At 41.7% G+C, this 22,852-nt stretch overlaps 1 protein-coding gene across 1 annotated transcript in view; it reads left to right on the top strand.

Moving 5' to 3' along the window:
• The window catches only part of LOC147025085 (protein mono-ADP-ribosyltransferase PARP12-like), a 46,095-nt gene that overhangs the window by 21,679 nt on the left and 1,564 nt on the right, over nt 1-22,852 (top strand). Inside the window, exons 4-10 of the mRNA XM_085885699.1 lie at nt 4,513-4,596; nt 6,400-6,526; nt 7,957-8,131; nt 8,221-8,341; nt 11,700-11,796; nt 12,095-12,173; nt 12,611-12,741. Coding sequence (XP_085741825.1) covers nt 4,513-4,596; nt 6,400-6,526; nt 7,957-8,131; nt 8,221-8,341; nt 11,700-11,796; nt 12,095-12,173; nt 12,611-12,741 — 814 coding nt within the window. The remainder of the gene's footprint in view (nt 1-4,512; nt 4,597-6,399; nt 6,527-7,956; nt 8,132-8,220; nt 8,342-11,699; nt 11,797-12,094; nt 12,174-12,610; nt 12,742-22,852) is intronic.

Below are 22,852 nucleotides of genomic sequence, written 5' to 3'. Positions count from 1 at the left end.
CGAACATCATAGTCCATGGGGACTCCAGTCTGATCTCGTCCGTCAACCTGTCCATCACCATTGCAAACAGGAAAGGGCTCAGAGTCGATCCTTGGTGCAATCCCACTTTTACCTTAAATCGGTCCGTCATTCCGACCGCACACCTCACCGCTGTCACACTCTCCTCATACATATCCTGCACGATCCTCACATACTTCACCACTCCTGACTTCCTCATACAATGCCACAACTCCTCTCTTGGCACCCTATCATAAGCTTTCTCTAAATCCACAAACACACAATGTAACTCCTTCTGGCCTTCCCTATACTTCTCCATCAACATTCTCAAAGCAAACATCACATCAGTGGTGCTCTTTCCTGGCATAAACCCATATTGCTGCTCACAGATCGTCACCTCTCCTCTCAACCCAGCTTTCACTACTCTTTCCCACACTTTCATGGTGTGGCTTAACAACTTTATCCCTCTGTAATTTCCACAGCTCTGCACATCACCCTTATTCTTGAAAATCGGAACCAGCACACTTAATCTCCACTCCTCCGGCATCCTCTCACTTTCCAAGACTTTATTAAACAATCTGGTTAACAACCCCACTGCCATCTCTCCTAAGCACTTCCATGCCTCCACTGGTATACCATCTGGGCCAACCGCCTTTCCACTTTTCATCTTCTTCATAGCAGTCCTCACTTCATCCTTACTGATCCACCCCACTTCCAGATTCACTATCTCCACCTCTTCCAACCTTCTCTCTTTCTCATTTTCTTTATTCATCAGCTCCTCAAAGTACTCCATCCACCTTCTCAACACACTCTCCTCGCTCGTCAGCACATTCTCATTTGCGTCCTTTATCACCCTAACCTGCAGCACATCCTTCCCAGCTCGGTCCCTCTGTCTTGCCAATCGGTATAAATCCTTTTCCCCTTCTTTTGTATCCAACTTCTCATACAGCTCGTCATACGCCTTTTCCATGGCCTTTGCCACCTCTCTTTTTGCCTTTAGCCGTCACTCCTTGTACTCCTGCCTACTTTCTTCATCTCTCTGACTATCCCACTTCTTTTTAGCCAACCCCTTCTTCCTTATACTTTCCTGTACTTCCTCATTCCACCACCAAGTCTCCTTATCGTCCTTCCTCTGTCCAGATGTCACACCAAGTACCTTCCTCGCTATTTCCCTCACAACTTCTGCTGTTGTTGCCCAATCATCCCACCCATCTTTACCACCATCCAACGCCTGTCTCACCTCCTCCCTAAATTGCACGCAACAGTCTTCCTCCTTCAGCTTCCACCATCTGGTCCTTGGTTCAGCCCTCACTCTCTTCCTCAACCTTACCTCTAAAATCATCCTACAGACCACCAATCGATGCTGTCGAGCTACACTCTTCCCTGCCACCACCTCACAGTCGCTAGTCTCTTTCAGGTTGCATCTCCTGCTTAAGATGTAATCCACCTGTGTGCACTTTCCTCCACTCTTGTATGTCACCTTGTGTTCCTCCTTCTTCTTGAAATACATATTTACCACTGCCATTTCCATTCTTTTTGCAAACTCGACCACCATTTGCCCTTCCACATTTCTCTTGTTGAGACCGTACCTACCCATCACCTCCTCATCCTCTTTATTCTCTTCCCCAACATGCCCATTGAAATCTGCTCCAATCACCACTCTTTCATCCTTGGATACACTCTCCACCACTTCATCTAACTCACTCCAGAAATCTTCTTTATACTCCATCTCACACCCCATATGTGGGGCATATGCACTGATGACATTCATCATCACCCCTTCAATTTCCAACTTCACACTCATCACTCGGTCAGACACTCTCCTCACCTCCAATACCCTCTTGACATAATCTTCCTTCAGGATTACCCCGACACCATTTCTCCTCCCATCCACACCATGGTAGAACAGTTTGAAACCACCTCCAATGCTCCTAGCCTTACTCCCCATCCACTTGGTCTCTTGTACACACAGTATGTCCACCTTTCTTCTCTCCATCATATCAGCCAACTCTCGCCCTTTGCCAGTCATCGTCCCAACATTCCTGACGCCCTTCCTGACGCAACCCTGGTCACCTCTTACGACATACAGGGATATGGTACACCTATTCTAACCGGGGCATACACCGGGCATATGTATATATATATATATATATATATATATATATATATATATATATATATATATATATATATATATATATATATATATATATATATATATATATATATATATTGTTACGGTTGTGGAAATTCGCAAACCACCATTCAGGTCCCATAGGTGAGATATCTCTGTAAGTACATGTGTAGTTAGCCCCAAACCTGTTGTTTAGAGGGAATAAATGTGATTCATTCGGGCTGCGACGCTTTGAGATAGCCGTTTTTCTGTTCTATCTTTATGTTGAACCAACCACGCTCTAACCATCATACAACAACAGCAACGCCAACAGCCACGATCTTTACCTTCACAACGCGCTCCCACAAACATCGCATCACCGCCATTCCAAACGGCACCATGGCCATAAACCACCATCATATACCCTCCACCACCTTCACCTCTCTCCTTCTGCGGTCATTCCCACACCACCTGTGAGCACCGAGCGTTGGGCTGTCCTGGGCTCGTGCAAAATGCGGTCTTTCCGAGGATAATTCGGATCAGGAATGCTACACGCCCACTTTTGATCCGTCCGATCAGCAAGTGCGGGGCGGTTTGGCCCCACCTCCAGGCGCGTCTGTGTGGAATCGAGATATGCAAATTCTAGGATCAGGGGAGATTCACGCCCCTTTTTCTCCGTCCAATGGGTGAGCGTGACTCCGCCCCCGAGCTCATCCGGATCCGGAAATTTGCATGTGGGTTCTCCTGCCGGCCTATAAAGCGCCGAGCGCAAGGCAAATCTGGGCAGAGTCAGTTTGGAAGAGCGGAGTGGAGTCGGGAGGCGAGGGTGTCCCGGTGGTTTTCGGCAGTCGGCTGAGGAGAGTTGGGGGAAGAGTCCGAGGAGCTCGGGTCCGAGGCAAGGAAGACGGCGGTCGGCGACGAGGTCGCGGTGGAATCACTCGTCACGGGACCCAAGCAAGCCAGCTATACTCCTTCCCCAGAGCATCAACAATTCCCCCTTTATTTCCCCCGCGCTGAGATAGTGCGAAAAGGGGGCCCCGTTCCCACCCCACTCCAAGCGGTGCCAACGAAACCCGCGAAGGAGCACGAAGTCGGGGCACCGCCGCGCTGCCACATTTGCGGCTCATCACGAAGACGCGGGTAGGACCCACCCGGTCTTGCAGACCTGACCGCTCCTTCAGGTCCCGCGCAAATATTGGGACACAGGCCCCGTCTGCCCCCTTGTCTTTGAGGGTGGCCTTTTCTTTTGCTTTTGAGTAAATGTGTTGTTGGCGCCGTCTGTAAAGTAAAACTGTTTAAGTGTTGCCGTGTGCTCGCGTAGTCGGTAGTGTCTCTGCGTCATTGTTTCTTTTGTAGCATTTGATATATGTGCATTCTGTTTGGCTGTATATGTGTGCTCTCCGTGTGCCGCGGAATACATGTGCATTATGTTGAACTGTTTTCCCGTTTCGTTTCGTTTCTTTAATTGAATCTCCATCTTGCTTCACGTAACGGGTTCGTAGTGGGCTTAATACGCCCGATAATTAATCGGAACCGTCGAGGCCGATGACAACACCGCTCGGTTATCCTGATAGCACGGAATGGACTGCTTAAGCGGTTCATTTCCGGTGTCGGCCTGCGGTGAGGTACGATCGCCCTGTCTACCATTCGCGTGGGTACTTAGGTAGGTCGAGTTTGGCGAACAACCCTATCCCACGCGGGTGGCCGATTGGCACGATCGTGGTGAGGCCGAAAGGCCCACCCGTGACTGTCTGCGGGTGATAGTTCCCGGAGGGTCACGACAGAATTTTCCGTCCGGTGGGCGACGTGCCGCGATTCGAGTCACGTGGCCGTTCGCACGCCGGCGGGCGCGAATTCGCAACAATATATATGTATATATATATATATATATATATATATATATATATATATATATATATATATATATATATATATATATATATGTAAAAATCTTCTTCTTCTTCTTTTGGCTGCTCCCGTTTGGGTTCGCCACAGCGGATCATCCTTATGATCCGCATAGTGATTTGGCACATGTTTTACGCCGGATGCCCTTCCTGACGCAACCCTGGTTGCCTCTTACGACACAAGGATATGGTACACCTATTTTAACCGGGTTATACACCGGCCCAGTTCACTGATACTCACTTCACCGACCTCGGAAGGATGACAGGCTGAGTCAACCCCCTGGTGTATTAATTCAGTGGCCCAACGGAGCTTGAACGCAGGATCTCTTGGATCCCAAGCCGCTGCCCTAACCACTGCGTATACACACACACACACAATTTGTTATGACTGTATAGATAACAAACATCCAAAAAGTAATCACTTTTAAAAGTCATAAAGATATGCACCCACCTGAAGTGGCATGGTCATTGTTAACTTTTGATGATATTTATTTACAGGGAAACAGCCCAAGAAAGTTGGGAATAATGTTTGGGGAAAAACTATTTGTGTTTATCACCTCCGGCAGAACTGCAGAAATTATGGTAAGAACCTTTCATAAACACGATGCCAAGCTTTTCCCTCTATGTCACTCAATTTGTACCACTGCATTTTTTTTGACTTCTTTTTCTATACGAGGTTCTCGGTTCATGAAATATCTGTACGACAAAGGGCAGGAGATTCACAAATTACCACAGGGTGTGGGTGGGAGAAATGGACATACACAATGAGGAAAAGAGGAATATGACACAAAATCGACCAACAATGGTCAAGAGAGGAAATTAATGTGATAGATTGAGTGTGTGTCAAAGAGATTGTGGATGTGCATGGTGAGTGAATGAGGTAGTGATGGGCTATGCATTTGATAGACTGAAGTGAGAAGGACGAGAAAACAGACACAGGGAGAGGATTCTACAATTGGGAGAATAATGCGATGAATAATGCAGGTGGACAACTCGCCTGGACTTTGGGAGCGTGAACAGGTGTGGGTTTTCTTGAGAAACACGTGAGACCTGGGTTTGCTTGGAGGGCAGGAGTAGTAAAACCAAACATAAACTTGGATAAAATAGAGAGCTGTGAGATACTGACAGTGCTTGGGAATCCACCCCCTGTCTGAAAATACCATGGGTGATTGGGTTCAGAAGGGCTTGTTTTCGACGTCTCAATAGCAGCAAGGTGTGAAGCAGGAGTCCCAGCCCAGAGTGGGGATCCACATTATTCGGGGCTCCGTATGAAAGCTTTGTGCACCATGATGAGTTATGTAATGCCTTTCCTTTTTGGGGAATACCCAGATGGTGACTCAACTGATCCTCTCATAAAAGGTTTTGGCAGATACTTCAACCAAGGAGGTCCATGGACTGAACCTTTTTCAGTGGCATTCCAGAGAAGAGTATTCGATCATTTAATTGCTGATTATTATGGAGAGCGTATGAGAGCATGTGACTTTCTGGTGTTCAACGTCATGTTCCAAATAGCTGACTAGTGCCTTATCATGTCCAGGTCTGTGTGATGGAGCCATTCACCATATCAGTTATCACAGCAATGGAACAAAGGACAGAAAAGAGGAATTTTTTTTTTAATATGGTAAGGAAATGGTGGTGCTGGGGAGGGTTAATGAGGGTAGAAGATATCAAGAATATAGATCGGGCAAGATTTATGGAGGAGGAAAACAGCCATTTTGAAGCCCTGGGGGGGGAGAATGAGATTGAACAAACTGTGGAAGTTGGTTCCACAGGTGAGATAAATAAGGAAAAGAGAGGACTGAAGTTGGATTTTGGGAGTTTTACCAGAAATTGGTTTCTGTCAGACTGTGTTCACCTTGGAGATGAGCAGGACAAGGGGGTGTTGGGAGGGGGGAGTGAGGTGGAAAGAGCATTGAAAGGGCACAGGGTGTAAGACCAGAATTCAAAAGTATGAGGCAGGGGTGCCCACCCAAAGGTGGAGACCAATATGTACTTCATCAAGCTACAGGTGAAAGCCTTGTAAGTTGGTGGAAGTTTTTGCCAAGGAGAAACTTGATATAACAGAGAATGTCTTGTGAGTGGCAGCCTTTGCAGACCAATTTGGACATGTGGTTTGCTCAAGAGAGGTGATGGTGAGGCCCAAAAGTTTGAGGGACTGAAAGAGATTTTAAGGAACTCGATGGGCATGTTTGCCAGATGGTCCTAAGATGTATTGCAAGTGTAGACCAGCTCCTGATTCCATCTTGCGAGTGGAACAAGGTATCGGATTTAATCAGTTGACCTAATGAGCTATTCTCCCATCCTGAAGGTTGTGTTGTGGTCTGTTTTCTAAATGTATAAACACCTATAGATAAACCTTTCAGAATGATCCCTCACTGTTAACAGAACAATGTCCTCGGATGCACTATCATCTACCTTACCGCTGGCAGTGGCAGCCTTGGGACTCCAAATGGGAAGACATTCCGAACATGGAGGACGTTGAGAAGGAATTCTGTGATCCTGAATTTAACAGGTCAGCCATTTTCTCGATATATTCTGATGTATCATGCTCTGTTATTGAGCATCCGTGCTACAGAAGCGGTTTCTTGGCAAGGGTTATACTGGGAAGTTTGCAATTGCCCTCCCAGCAGTAGTTAGGCCAGGAATTTCAAATTTGGCCATGGTACCGGCGATAGCTTACCAATACTTCATGAAGGACACCAAGGATCTTTAACATCCAACAACTAATTCCAGTGGATGGGACGCTGAGTTTAATGTCCATCCTTGGGACGGCACACAAAATGATGAATCGCTCTGCTTGTGAAACACTGGGATGACAGTATATAGCTGGGTCGTGATTGAAACCGAGGTAAGACAGATCAGTGGCGAATATGATGTAAAAATCCATTTTAGACAAACACCAACGAGTAATGCTACTTGAAACTCATTGATCTCGTTATTGATGACCAAATAGATCATGTCACTGATTGGACTGAAATTGGATGAGGTAATGGTGAATGCTATTGATTGGATAAGAGCACTACAATTAATGCTCATGGAGCATGCACAAATGGACAGAAGGGTGGCAGAAGCACATCGTGTTGCAATGTGGTTAGTGTGGATGGATAGAAAATCGTGCAGTTTGGGAAACATAAGGTGGTGTGGTTGTGGGGCTCTTGGTGATCAACTGGTGATCTCAGGATTCACTTAAGCTGTATCCTGCATAGGACCTATTCCCCCTTGGTTTGCTGACCTTCCCACCGATGGAGTGTTGTGGATAGGCCGGTTTATGCCTGGCTACCTATTATTGTGCTATTGTTGGGCATGTGCAAAGGTAGTCCCTCGTTCTCTTTCGCTCTTGGGAATGCATGATGCATTTTGGAATTTGTACATTGCTTCGCTAGAAAATAATTTTGGAAGCCATGGACTTGCTTGTCTGCATTACATACAAACTGTCAGAAAACTAAAAACATCTTTCAACTTTTACCCTCAAAATCCTTTTACTGCAGTAGAGAAGGTGCCAGGAAATAAACTGACAGGTTGGATCCAGATTCTGTTTTTTACCCTTTGTGTTTTGTGCATTTACGTAGAGTTACATGTCGAATTTAGAAACACATTACAGCCCAACGTTTGTGTTATAGATTCCGAAATAGCAAATATTCATTCATTCACTTTATGTATTTGTATTTTCTGTTTTTTACAATTTGTGAATCAATCAACTGCAGATCCTCTTGTGTAAAATTGCATTGAGCCTTGTTCTTTTGACTTGCTATGCCAATTGGAGATATTCAAAAGGCATCAGATGGCAGTGTCATCTGACGCATGACTTTTATGCTCACGACTTGGCAATGTAAAGGAGAACGATTTTGTTATTTGTCATTTTAAATTGGTCAACTTTCCTTTTATAAACCGAAAAATATCCGACATGAGGTCAAAAGGACCACTTCCTGACCACCTTTACAGTTGCAGTAATGCTGCATACCCAGTTGACTTTTTGAAGATGACGTTGGGAGGACATCCTGTACGCCGCTTGAGCACAGACAGCACCGTCTCCAAAATTGGAGGTGTCTTGTTTGCCACCAAGTGGTGCTGGTACTGGCCGGATGAATATGGAAAGTGGATTGAGTATTCTTCAGAGGTATGCAGAAACAGTCTTTCAAATACAAATTTTAAAATGATGAAATCCTGTTTTTCTGGTATTCTCAAGTTTTCTCCATTTCCCCCCAGACCTCAAAGCATAGCAATTGTGATGTCACATCTGATATCTTGGAACAAGCCAATAAAGCTGATGACAGTACTACATTGACATTCACCGCCGGCAGTCACTCATACCTCATGGACTTTTCTGGTGAGAATTTGCATCAGTAGTGATCACAAGCTATTGAAGGAGCTGTTAGTCCTCAGAAGTCAGAAGTGAACCAGTCCTCAGAAGATAACCATTTATGGCCCATCATCCCCATGATACATCAACACTGTACAGAGTGTCCATAAAGTCATTGTGCAATATCGAACTTTTGTAGTTTTTGATGTTATTACGTGTCGACCTCAGGGCGAGTGCACCCTTAACCCTGAGGGTGCCACGACAGAAAATGAGTAAAGACACTGATGTGCCTCTTGTGTTGTTTTAAGGGTGAAATCGACATATGACAGGAGACAGAAGGGTAATTTTATAAGAAATATTTATTCATCCTTCATGTCCACTGCACAATAATATTAATTAAATGCAACAATTACTGACTTTCCAAAGAATCCCCAACTTAAATAAGTACGAATGTTCCATCCAGCAATGCAGCTACCAACATACGTTAACTCACAACTCTTGATGTGGCAACTCAGTTCGTTGTTACTTTCACATTTCTTTCTATTTTTTCACATTTGTCCTTAATCATTCTATTCTTGCTTTTTCTTTTCTTAGATAAATAAAAAGAGACATGAAGAGTAAAAGTGATCAATCTGTATAGGAGTAGTGAATTCTTGCAGAAAATTTTCTGGAAGGCTCACTTGACTGCGCCTGGATGGGTTTGAAGGTTGTGGAGTAGTGGCTGAAACCGGAATCCTGTTCAGGTTCCTCCTGATGACTCCATCTTTGATCTTTACTTCTTCGGGTTCCTTCTGATGACGCCACTGCAGTATTTGGTCTTCCATTTGATTTAATTAAACAGTTTGCACATTAAACCCCAGTGAGTTATAAATGGGAGAAAGGTTGGTGGTGAGCCCCGTAAGGATCCAAGTCTGGAGGGTGTTCACAAATGGTGAAGTTGACGGAGGCAGTCAGTCCATCAGGTTCAACCAGTCCTCAGAAGATAAATTGCCGAAGCATGGAGAAGAACCAAAATCAGCTGTTAATATTGCAATATACGAGTAGATAAGGAAGAAGGGCACTCCAAGCTGAAAAGGATGAGGTGGTTGAAGGACTGGAGAGGTTGGAGGGATGAATAAGCTCCGAGGATATACACAAGTCAATATGCCGAGTTCCATCTCAAAATGGTGTGAAGATTAACCAGAATGGTGTCAACGAGGGAATGTAAGGAGCAGCATTGGAATCATGCCAAGATAACATGAGTGCAATGTCTGACAAGGAGGTCCCACAAGTTAAAAGCAGACAAACCCAAACCCTTCAGGGCAAGACTATTGTAATGCCCTGTCTGTCTCTTTGTCTGTCTGTGTGTGCACATCTATATATTTTTTGCTTTAAAAAATTTTTCAACCGCTGGCCCGATCGATGTGAAACTTTAAAGATAGAAGAGACTCTCACGGGAGGACTCCCCAATCACTTCCTATCTGAAAAAAAGTCCTGTCTCCTTCAACCATTCCTCATAACTGAGTACAGTTAGGCCCATGATTAATGTAGTAGCCCTACGTTTTACCCTCTCTATGGCAGCTCTGTCTTTCCTCAGATATGGTGACCAAACCTGAACACAATACTTCAAATGAGGTGTCACTAAATTCCTGGTTCACGAAAAAATATTTTCACGAATAAAATAAGTGACCACTATATTCGTTATAGTTGTGTGTCTGTCTGTCTGTCTGTCCCGAGCATAGCTCCGTGGGTTTTGATCCGATCCTGACAAAATTTTGGTGGGAGGTTTATATCATCATCTCGTTGTGTTTTCTGAAAATGGGCGTGGTGCGCCCATTATAGGCGGAGCCACGCCCAAAAAACGTGTGTTTTAGGGGGTAGCCGATTTCAATTTGCATCTTCTTCTCGGGGGTTTGTCGAATCTGACGGGGGTTTTGGTATTTGGTCAGCCCAATGGCACCTGCATAGCCCCACGGAGCTCGATTTTTTTTTTTTCATTTTCGTCCCAAGGTCTAGATCACAAGGTCACGAACTTAGAAAATTGCGAATTTTGACATAAAAATCATACGACCGCCCAAACTTTGAGAGCTCAGATGACAATATTTTTTATGCATAATTTTGAGGTCATTCCCCACCTAAAGTCTTGAAACCATTTTGCTCTATCTCGAACACCTTGCCCGTGGCCCGTGTTCAAACTTGGCCCAAACACAGTCGATGGTGGCATACATTATATACATATACGTGCACCTCACTCTATTTTGTGATCTCATAAAAGATGGCTGACTAATAGATTGCCAACCATTTTAGTTGTAAAAAAAACAAAACGGTATTGAACACGTCTTCAACCATTTCTCGGACATGCATTTACCGATGTTGTTCAAACTTGGCACACAGTTAAGGAATGATGGCTGAAATATGCACATTATTTTTTATCGAGGTCGGATCCAAGATGGCCGACTGGCGGCCATTTTAGTTGTTTTTTTTAATCCAATGTTGAACACGTCCTCAACTATTTCTCGGACATGCACTTACGGATGTTCTTCAAACATGGCACACCGATAATGAATGATGGTTTACATATACCCATCAATTTTTGAGATCAGATCCAATATGGCTGATTTTGTTCAAACTTTGCACAAGCACAGTACAAGATGGCATACACTTCCAACTAACTTTATTTTGCAATATGATCAAAGAGGGCTGACTGATAGACTTGGCCATTTTAGTTGTAAATAAATATGAGCTAGCCCTCTAACTCCAGACAGTAAAATTATTAAAACAATGGGGGCTATGACATTTTATGTCTTTTTTTTTTCCTTGTGTTATTGGTCATGTGTATGTGCACGTGTGCAGTTGCGTCCATTTGTATTCAAAGTCCTATTCATCTTCATTATAAATTTTCACACTTGTCGTTCTTATCCAACACCAGTACCTTACATTTTGTATGTGAAACTGGGCCATCAAGCCTGCACAATGGTTGCCAACATGTGGTTGTTTGTCTGGACACTATTCTTTTAAAATGCTGTGTCAAACAACAAAGCAGCACATACCATTGTTTGGTATGACTCTGTCATGGTTTGATTTGAACTACCAACCTTCCAGACACAGAGCAGATGCTCTCACCATTATGCTACCAAGTGTGACTACTCCATGATGCCATCAGGTCTGTTACTTCTTCAATGAAATGCCATTGACCGCAGTAGCTATTGTTCGGTGGAAACTGTTCCAAAAACATTCAATAGTATGAAGGGGCTTTCGATGTTTGCTTTAGCAATCTCAAATGAAATTATATATATATATATATATATATATATATATATATATATATATATATATATTACAATTGGAAAATAGTTGAACAAGACCGTTCCTCCTTCAACAGTTTCTCACAATTCTTGTTTTGCAGAAATGAATCAGCAGAACTTTACCACTATGGTGAAGAGGAATGTGCGAAGGAGACCAATGTTTGTATCGTCAGAAAGCATGCCAAGACTCATCAGGGAGTGAGTACTTTAATTTAATGGCACACACTCAAGAGTGATCCAATAGTTGCCAAACAATTACTTACCCTCCAATGTTTTTCATGAAGTATTTTGATACATGCTTTGGGATTGAGGAAGTCCTTGAATACTTTCTCCTGCTATTGTTACATTGATGTGTTCTACCATTTTGTACCTTCTTTTTCATTCATGAGATTACTGAGAAAGGATGGAGAATGATGTCATGTAGTAAATGTTCTACCTGTTTTCCAAGGTTCCGGGACCCCCCGCTTTCCTTGTTTGTTTAACATTTCTACCACAGAGATAAACAGAGGAGACCTGGACTCGGTGGCATTCCGAACGACTGGGACAAATCATTCGTTTTTTCCACTGGCTACAAAGTAAGAAAACAGAGTTGCAGTAAATGCACATAACATGATTCCTGGGACAGAGACAGAAGTTTAGGCACAACAACACATCCCAGAAACATCTTATTTTTACCTCCACCACTGAAGGTGAAGGGGGTTATGTTTGTCTCTGTCTGTATGTCTGTTTGACTCTGTCTATGTGCAGGATATCTCAGAATGGTGAACGGATCCGGATGAAATCTTGTGGACAGGTTGGGTGTGTGTCAAGGACGAACTGATTAGATTTAGGTGAAGATCTGCATCCGGATCCGACTACTAGGATTTTAAAAACGATTCTTAACCAATGAGACAAACACACACACCCCTAAACAAAGCAAAGTTGACACGCCAGATGGACAGATGTTAGATTGTCTTGGAATTGTTAATTTTTCTCTTCCGTCACTGACATCTTTTTTGGTTTGATTGTGAAGCGTGTTTCAGTTCCCCAAGATTCAGACGAGTTCAAGGGTGTTGCGGCCAAATTCCACATCACTCTGCCAGACTGCCAAGTCAACAGGGTGGAAAGAATTCAAAACCTTGAGCTGTGGAATATTTTCAAGAGGTATGTCTTGTTCGTTCATTATCTAATAGCCTTTGACTTGGTGAACCCTTCCACAATTTGTACTCAGCAAAGTTCATGAATAGGCACAGCAGAAAATAATTTGACCCCACTTCATCACTTCTGCATGATCTGTGAAATGATCCCTTAAATAGTAGTTTAATAAACACCAGTTGAAGATCTATAGACCCTTTTACCCAATTTAGAGAGAACCATAATAAAATGTCCTGACATCTTAGGGTCCTCGGCTTGAGCCCCCAATGTACCATTAAAATAACACCAGTTTGGATGACAGTCTGTCATCCTTCTGAGGTCAGCAACATGAGTACCAGCTTACTGGGAAGAATGAGTATCTTGTGTCGGAATGGTGGCCGTCCAGGATTGTGCCGAGCCAAAGAAAAACTGCTTCAGCAGCCATATGCTTCTGAACAAGTGAAAGGAGTGCTTATTGGTTCATCATAAAATACTTCTGGGCATCAAGAGTGAAGAAAAAATAAATCCTCCTCACCTCTAACATGTCAAGCATTGGATATTTGGATTGGTTAACTTGAACCAGCTGCAATGTTTGTATATGGGTTTGGAATGCATTACATGTGGTCCAGAACAATATTGACAATTTTGATGCATCAGTGGACAGAATATTCAAGACCAACGTGGCCACAACTGAATGACTTCACTGCATAGTTGCCATTAAACTCAAATTCATTTCTCGTTATCATAGTTGGATTATTAAAATTATAGCGGAAGTCTTCAAGTGAAAATTGATGTATAACACTGGGGAAAAAAGTATTTGTTGCATTGATACCAGCACTTAATCATACCCAATTTGAGTGTGAATTCAAATCTGAAGTTAGTTTCTCTCTGTAAGCTCTAGATTTTTTGCAATCCACCATTATCAACATTTGTTTGGTAAGTTACAATTTGTATTAAAAGCAAATTTATATTAAACATATATTTTGCAATTCAACATTTTCAACATTTATTTGGTAAGTTACAATTTGAACTGGAACTGCCACTTTACAGCTGCTGTCAGTGATGACCGGGTACCCAGACCTCCGCTTTTGATACGACGTGAGACTTAAATGAGAGTCGCAAAGTTTTGCGTCGATAGGATAAGTGGTTCCAGAGAAAACAATATTTAATATTGTTCTTGAATCCAACATGGCTGCCAAACCATGTAACCTATCAATTTGAAATTAACAAACATATTCCCTACTCGTGGGCAATACGTTGGTGAAGTTTCCCCTTGATCTGATGAGTTGTTCTGGAGAAGAAGATGTTTGAAGGTTTAGGGTAAATTGAAGATGGCCGCCAAACCGTATGACCGATCAATAAGAAATTAACAAACTCGATAAAGGACCTCTTGGGGAATGTGTGTGTAAAGTTTCGCCTCAATCTGTTCAGCCGTTCTGGAGAAGAAGATGTTTGAAGGTTTACGGTAAATTCAAGTTTGCCGCCAAACCGTATGACCGATCAATAAGAAATTAACAAACTTGATAAAGGACCTCATGAGGAATGTTTGTGTAAAGTTTCGCCTCGATCTGTTTTGCCGTTCTGGAGAAGAAGATTTTTAAAAAAAAAAATTCCCAAAACAAGATGGCTGCCGAACCAAGTGATCTATGACGTCATAATATATTTTTTCTACGGTGAATTATTGTGCAGATGAGGCTCAAGAAATTTCAGATTTTTCCGATGCAGCGTTGTACCGAACGAATTTTGACCGGCACACCTCTTGACCGATGACCTCACGAAAAATCACCCCTGTTCCCATGGAGGAGCTTATTCAAATGTATGAAGCGAAAAATCTTTCCAATGCACCGTTGAGATACAGAGGTCCAAAGTTTATCGGTTTTTTTCAAGATGGCGCCCGTACCACGTGACCTATGACGTCACAATTACCAATTAAGTTTGCTATCAAAAGAGACATACTATGGTGAAAATTGTGTCGATCGGACTTACCGTTCCTGAGAAAATGATTTTTAAAGCGAAAGAACCCGCAAATTGCTGGCGGAAAAAGAATAATCAAGTATAAAGTACTAGAACTGCCACTTTATAATTGCTGGCAGTGATGACCGGGTACCCACACGTCTGCCTTTGATACAACATGGGACTTTCTGCAGATGACAGTCACAAAGTTTCGCTTTGATCGGGTCAGTGATTCCAGAGAAAACTATATTTAATATTGTTCTTGAATCAAACATGGCTGCCAAACCATGTGACCTATCAATTAGAAATTAACAAACTTGTATTCCCTACTCGTGGGCAATACGTTTGTGAAGTTTCGCCTTGATCTGACGAGCCGTTCTGGAGAAGAGGATGTTTGATGGTTTACAGTAAATTGAAGATGACCGCCAAACTGTATGACCGATCAATAAGAAATTAACAAACTCGATAAAGGAGCTCATGGGGAATGTGTGTGTAAAGTTTCGCCTCAATCTGTGCAGCCGTTCTGGAGAAGAAAATGTTTGAAGGTTTACGGTAAATTCAAGATTGCCGCCAAACCGTATGTCCGATCAATAAGAAATTAACAAACTTGATAAAGGACCTCATGAGGAATGTGTCTGTCAAGTTTCGCCTCCATCTGTTTAGCGTTCTGGAGAATATTTTTTTTAAATAAAATTCCCAAAACAAGATGGCTGCCGAACCAAGTGACCTATGACGTCATAATATATTTTTTTTCTACAGTGAATTGTTGTGCAGATGAGGCTCAAGAAATTTCAGATTTTTCCGATTCAGCGTTGTACCTGACGAATTTTGACCGGCACACCTCTTGACCGATGACCTCACGAAAAATCAACCCTGTTCCCCATGAGGAGCTTATTCAAATTTATGAAGCGAAAACATTTTTACCCGAGAAAGTTTCAGAGATACAGAGGTCCAAAGTTTTTAGGTTTTTTCAAGATGGCACCCGTACCACGTGACCTATGACGTCACAATTACCACTTACATTTGCTATCAAAAAAGATACACACTATGGTGAAAATTTCATGTCGATCGGACTTACCTTTCCTGAGAAAATGGTTTTTAAAGCAAAAGAACCCGCAAAATTGCCGGTGGAAAAATATAAATAATAAAAAATAAGGAAATAGACAGAAGAAAAACAATAGGGTTCCCTGTTAGAATGACAGGGTACCCTAATAAATGGAAGAAAAACAATAGGGTACCCTGAACTCACAGGGTACCCTAACTAGAACTGCCACTTTATAACTGCTGGCAGTGATGAACGGGTACCCAGTCCATCCGCCTTTGATACAACATGAGACTTAAATCATAGTCGCAAAGTTTCGCATTGAAAGGATAAGCGGTTCCCGAGAAAACATTATTTAATAGTGATACAAACACAGGCCTGCTTCGAGATGGCCCGGAATAGACGAGTTATGAACTGGGCAGCACAAAGCGTTCAATTTCATTATTACTGGCTACTAGATTCAAATAATTAAATAATTCTGGCTGCCAAACCGTGTGACTGATCAGGTTGAAATTTTAAACTTTTGTTTCACATGTCGCCTCAATTATAAATATCAGGTTTCGCATATATAGATGCAGCGGTTCCAGAGTAAACATTAATTAATATTTATCCTTGAATCCAAGATGGCGGCCAAACCAGGTGACTCATGATGTCATAATTTTTCCCATGTGTGCACACACGATGGTGGATGAAAATTGCAAATGTTTGCTTCAACAGGTGAGGTGGTTCCAGAGAAAACATTATTTAATATTTTTCTTAAATCCAACATGGCGGCCAAACCATGTGACCTGTCAACAAGAAATTAACAAACTTGAGAAAGGACCTCTTGGGGAATGTACCTGTAAAGTCTCGCCTCAATCTGTCCAGCCCTTCTGGAGAAGAAGATTTTTTTTTAAAAACACTAAAAAACAAGATGGCGGCCAAATTACGTCATCGATGACGTCAAAAAAAAACATTTTTGACGATGAATTTTGGCGTAGATGACGCTCAAAAAATTTCAGATTTTTCCTATACGGCGTTCTACTTGACGAATTTTCACTGGTATATCGCTTCACCTATGACGTCACGAAAAATCACACGTGTTCCCCATAGTGAGCTTAGTAAAATGTATCAAACGAAAAAAATTTCCATTGCACGGTTTCCGAGATACAGATGTCCAAAGTTTATCGCTTTTTTCAAGATGGCGACCGCACCACGTGACCAATGACGTCATAATTATAACGTGATTGTGCTATCAAAAAAGATACAAACTATGGTGAAAATTTCCTGTCGATCGGCCTTAGTGTCCCAGAGAAAATGATTTTTAAAGCGAAAAAGGGTGCAAAATGCCGGCGGAAAAATAATAATAATGCGTAATAATAATAAACAGAAGAAAAACAATAGGGTACCCTGTACTCACAGGGTACCCTAATTAAAACTGATAAACCAGTAATCCCGGGCTTCAAGGCGTGCCTCCATTTTAACAAATTTCAACACTATCACCCTGTCACATGATATGGGTTTTCCGAGTTAGAAAGTTAGTTCAAGTCTGCAATGGGGTCCAGCTACGGGGTCCGTCATGTTATATCAATGAAGGATTGAAAAGCCCATAGCAATACATGATAAAGAAAGAAACTTCACATTGGACAAATCGAGGCTGGACAAATTTTCAAGTCCCCAAAAAAGTCCAATAACTCCACATTTGCATATTAATGTAAATGGAGAACTTGTAGACCGTTCAAATATCTTCCAGAATGTGTGGTCACTTTTTGTCTATCTTCTTTGGTTTTCATTTTACGACATGTCAAAAATGGGTGATTTTCAACTTTGGGGGGCTCTGGGGCCTCACTGGGGTAAAATACAGACATAGTGTAAACATATTTGGAATCCCCTCTAAAAGGCCTATCGGAATCTGTCATTAAATTTTTTCAACTCATTTGCATATTTGGCAGATTTAATGAGGCGAATCGGCATCATTTTAAATCATATGAATTATGTAACGATTTCGACCAAATTAACAAATTAACATTAACATGGAACTTTTAGCAAATGTGTGCAAAAGATTGAGGCTGTCAGATTATCCCTTCTGGAGAAGATGTTTTTAGGTTTTGGAGAAAATCCAATATGGCCGCTATACCACGTGACCCACGTCATCAAATATCTTCCAGAATGTGTGGTCACTTTTTGTCTATCTTCTTTGGTTTTCATTTTACGACATGTCAAAAATGGGTGATTTTCAACTTTGGGGGGCTCTGGGGCCTCACTGGGGTAAAATACAGACATAGTGTAAACATATTTGGAATCCCCTCTTCAAGGCCTATCGGAATCTGTCATTAAATTTTTTCAACTCTCATTTGCATATTTGGCATATTTAATGAGGCGAATCGGCATCATTTTAATCATATAAATTATGCAACGATTTCGACGAAATTAACAACTTAACATTCCAATGGAACCTCGCAAATGTGTGCAAAAGTTTGAGGCTGTCGTATTATCCCTTCTGGAGAAGATGTTTTTAGGTTTTGGAGAAAATCCAATATGGCCGCCATACCACGTGACCTACGTCATCAAAATTTTCAAAGTATAAACATCAAGTGGAGAGTTATTAAGGTGTTAAGTTTCATTGAATTTCATCAAAGCATTGTTTTCATTTAACGACATTTCAAAAATGGGCGATTTTAAACTTTGGGGGTCTCTGGGGCCTCACTGGGGTCAAGTCCAGACATGGTATAAACATATTTGGAGTCCCCTGTTTATGTCCTATCTAAATCTGTCATTAAATTTTTTCAACTCTCATTTGCATATTTAATGAGGCGAATCGGCATCATTTAAAATCATATAAATTAAATAACGATTTTGACCAAATTAACAACTTAACATTCCCATGGAATATCGGATATGTGTGCAAAAGCTTGAGGCTGTCGGATTATCCCTTCTGGAGAAGATGTTTTTCGGTTTTGGAGAAAATCCAATATGGCCGCCATACCACGTGACCTACGTCATCAAAATTTTCAAAGTATAAACTTCAGGTGGAGAGTTATTAAATGGATAAGTTTCATTGAATTTCATCCAAGCGTTGTTTTCATTTTATGACATTTCAAAAATGGGTCATTTTCAACTTTGGGGGGCGCTGGGGACTCACTGGGGTCAAATACAGACATAGTATAAATATATTGGGAGTCCCCTGTTTATGTGCTATCTAAATTTGTCATTAAATTTTTTCAACTTTAATTTGCATATTTTGCATATTTAATGAGGCGAATCGGCATCATTTTAAATCATATGAATTATGTAACGATTTCGACCAAATTAACAAATTAACATTACCATGGAACTTTTAGCAAATGTGTGCAAAAGATTGAGGCTGTCAGATTATCCCTTCTGGAGAAGATGTTTTTAGGTTTTGGAGAAAATCCAATATGGCCGCCATACCACGTGACCCACGTCATCAAATGTTTCATAGTATAAACTTCAGGTGGTGAGTAATTATCCTGTTAAGTTTCGTTCAATTTCATCGAACAGTTTTCCCTCCAGATCTGCCACAAAATCGGTCAGTAGAACATAAAAACGCCTTTAATAATAATAATAATAATACGAACGATTTCAATAGAGCTTCAGCCATGCTTGAAGTCCTAATAAACTTAACAGTAACAATAGGGTACCCTGTACTCACAGGGTACCCTAATAAGCTTAACAATAACAATAGGGTACCCTGTACTCACAGGGTACCCTAATAATAAGATAGAATAAATAATAATGAAATAAACAGAAGAAAAACAATAGGGTTCCCTGTCAGAATGACAGGGTACTCTAATGACAGAATGACAGGGTACTCTAACCCTATAATAAAGAAAAATAAATAAACAGAAGAAAAACAATAGGGTACCCTGTCAGGATGACAGGGTACCCTAATAATAATAAACAGAAGAAAAACAATAGGGTACCCCATACTCACAGGGTACCCTAATTAACAGCAAATTTAAATTAACATATATTTCGACATTAAGCCGATAGGTGATTCAGAACAATTGATAGGGATACATTGCAAAGTTCAAATAGGTCCTATTCAGGCAAGAATTTGCGCTTGTCGCTCTTGCGTTTGTGGACTTCCACAGGGCAATCTCATTTAATGCTCCACCAGTAGTCTACCATAATATTTTTGTCTCATCGCCCTTGGTAGCGCTCTTCCATCGTCATGAGGTCCTGATGGAAGCGCTCTCCCTGTTCCTCACTTGCAGCCCCAAGGTTCTCAGGGAATTGATCAAGGTGACTATTCAGGAAATGGAGCTTGAAACCCATGTTGCACCAAAGATCGTGAAAAGCCAACAGCATTCTCGTAACCAGAAACTCAAAGTTATCTGTCTTTTTGTTACCAAGAAAGTTTTGTATAGCTACGACCAAAGACAGCCACACTGTCTTTTCCTTGTCATTCATCTTCCTTACAAATTCCTCATCACGTACAAGGGCACGAATTTGAGGTCCATCGAACACACCTGCTTTGACCTTCTCGAGAGACAAAGCAGGAAAAGCAGAAACTATATGTTGAAAACATTCACCATCAGTACTCAATGCCTTCACAAACTGTTTCATCAAGCCGAGCTTGATATGGATTGGGGGAAAAATGATCTTCTCTCGGCTGACGATCGGGCCATTCACAATGTTTGGCATGCTTGCTTCCAGAGTTTCACGGATGGGCCACTCCTTCTGAATCCAGCGTTTCTCTCGAGCTCATCTGTCCCACATGCAGAGATGGCATGGAAACTTTGTGAAGCCTTTCTGTTGACCAAGGAGAACGTTGACCATTTTCAGGTCCACACAAATTATCCAGTTGTGCTCGTGATAATTGAGTAAGTCCATGACCATTTTTATGTCATGATGTTCTTCTCGCAAATGCACTGAGTGACCAACTGGAACCGCTCCATAAACATTGCCATTGTGCAAGAGAATACACTTGAGGCTGCGCATTCGAGGTATCCCGAAATGATCGCCATTCTGTTGGATTATACGAAATAACACCTAATTGCCTGAGAAGACCTGGTATATTGTGGCAGTAAACAAACTGCTTGTCTTCTGAGAAAAAGGCGACAAAGATCTGGTCCCGCTTTCGGATACATGAAACATTTGCTCAGTGGTCAAGTAGATTTTTTTTTTCTTGTAGCCTGGAGGCTAATACCTCAGCTGCTTTCTTGGAGAGCCCCAAATCACACACGAAGTCATTCAATTCTGGTTGGCTAAACTGCTGAGGGGCTGATGACTGGTATCAGATGAGAAGGCTTCGGATTTTGAAACCATTTCTTGAAGCCCGTCATCACGACCCTCGTGCTCTTGCTGATCATGTTCATTGCCTTCATCTTCAGATAAGACAAAACCATTAAAGACTGGAACGGGGAGTTCCTCAGAGTGCGGAGTAGGTTGAATTGCTGAGGGAATACAGGGATAGGAGATCTTTTGCCAGTTTTTCTTGCCGACACCCTTTGTGTTGACCAGGCAAAAATAGCAATCAGTTACGTGGTCATTGGGTTCTCGCCAAACCATGGGAACTCCAAAAGGCAGACCCTTTCATTTTCCTTTTGTCCAGTCACGAAGCATTTCCTCATAATTATGACATACAATATGAGGAGCCCATTTCTTGTCTTGGTCGCCAAGGGGAACATCAAAATAGGCTTTATAGGCACGCCTTACAAACGATGTTATATTGCGCTTTTGACGAAGTAGTGTGGAGCAGCCACATACATAACAGAATGCATCAGGATTATTTACACATTTATGTCTTATTGAAGAAGTCATGATCAGATCTGAAACAAAGAAAAACATAAAGTTAAAGAATAAATATATATATATATATATATATATATATATATATATATATATATATATATATATATATATATATATATATATATATATATATATATATATATATATATAGATAGATAGATAGATAGATATAGTGGGGCATCTCAAAATTTTTGATGACAGCTTGGAAAATGGCTGTCACAGCCATCAGCGGCTGAATTTGAGATGGCCCAATATCCAAATCTGTTCATAATATGTTAGGCTACTATTGTGCCAAATTTTGTGCTTTCCTCACAAAATGCACAATTGTTATGCTAAGTTGCCCCACTAATATCAAAAAAGATAAATAAATATCAATGAAGATAAAGAAAATTGATGTCAAATAAATAGTGAGCAAATCGTTAGCAGCAAAACGAATACGGTCTACAGTTATTTAGCAGTTGAGGCATCGTATATTTCCACTAAAGTCCGAAATCGCACCTCCAGTTCTCAAGTTATCCCGAGTGCAAATAACAATGGGTGTCCTTTTTTGCGAAAATTGCATGAAAATTGGGGCATGTAGAGGAAAACCGATTTCAGATTTGAAATCAGCGTTGAAAACATATATAGAATAAGTTGAAAAATCTCATGCAACAGATAATAAGAAAAAATTGTTCCCCGGTGTAATGCATGTTCAGTAACATGAACTGATTAGTAACTCAGTGTTGATTGGATTTGTACAACTTGAAGCTTTGGATGGGGAATGATAAACTAGGTCCTGCAAGGACTTGCACTGTCCTACTATCCCACCAGGGGCCATGACCTCTCTTGGGCCAACCACATCAAAAAGGATGGTCTCCAAAACCAGCCGCAGACTGGGCATTCTCTGCCGATCCAAGTCCTTCCCTGGAAAATCAAAGCGACTCACATTGTGCATGACCTTTCTCCATAGCTGGTGTACTGCTTTCCCTTATGGGCAAGCACCTCAGAATCACATCTGTCTCCTGAAATCTCCCACATGAGGCCGAAGCACAAGGTCTGTTGCTTTCACCTTGACGGCAGTGCATTGATTGCTTGAAGTCATGGAAGTAAGAGTGAAACAAAACAGCCTCTGCAAAGTGGTTCCACAGACAGGAGAAATGAGGAATAAAAGAGTTGAAGTAGTAGATAGCCTGTAATTTGAAAGCCTAACCAGGAGAGGGTTCATGGAAGAAAGCTTGCATCCTGGAGTAGATGGGTAATGTCGGAGGACGTGGAGACAAGAGGGAGCAAATCGGAAAATAGACAGCCGTAAACAAACCACTAACCTGCCTGTGATGTGAGTTTTAGATTCTACAGAAGACAGGTGATTGATGTGACGTTGGGGCACCAGCCCATAGCAGATAACATTAC

Source organism: Eptatretus burgeri, chromosome 6 (assembly GCF_056783735.1).
Source record: "Eptatretus burgeri isolate ZD-2024b chromosome 6, Ebu_testis_v1, whole genome shotgun sequence".
NCBI lineage: Eukaryota > Metazoa > Chordata > Myxini > Myxiniformes > Myxinidae > Eptatretus > Eptatretus burgeri.
The sequence above is the reverse complement of the archived record's forward strand: the minus strand, read 5'-3'. Positions and strand labels throughout refer to the sequence as shown.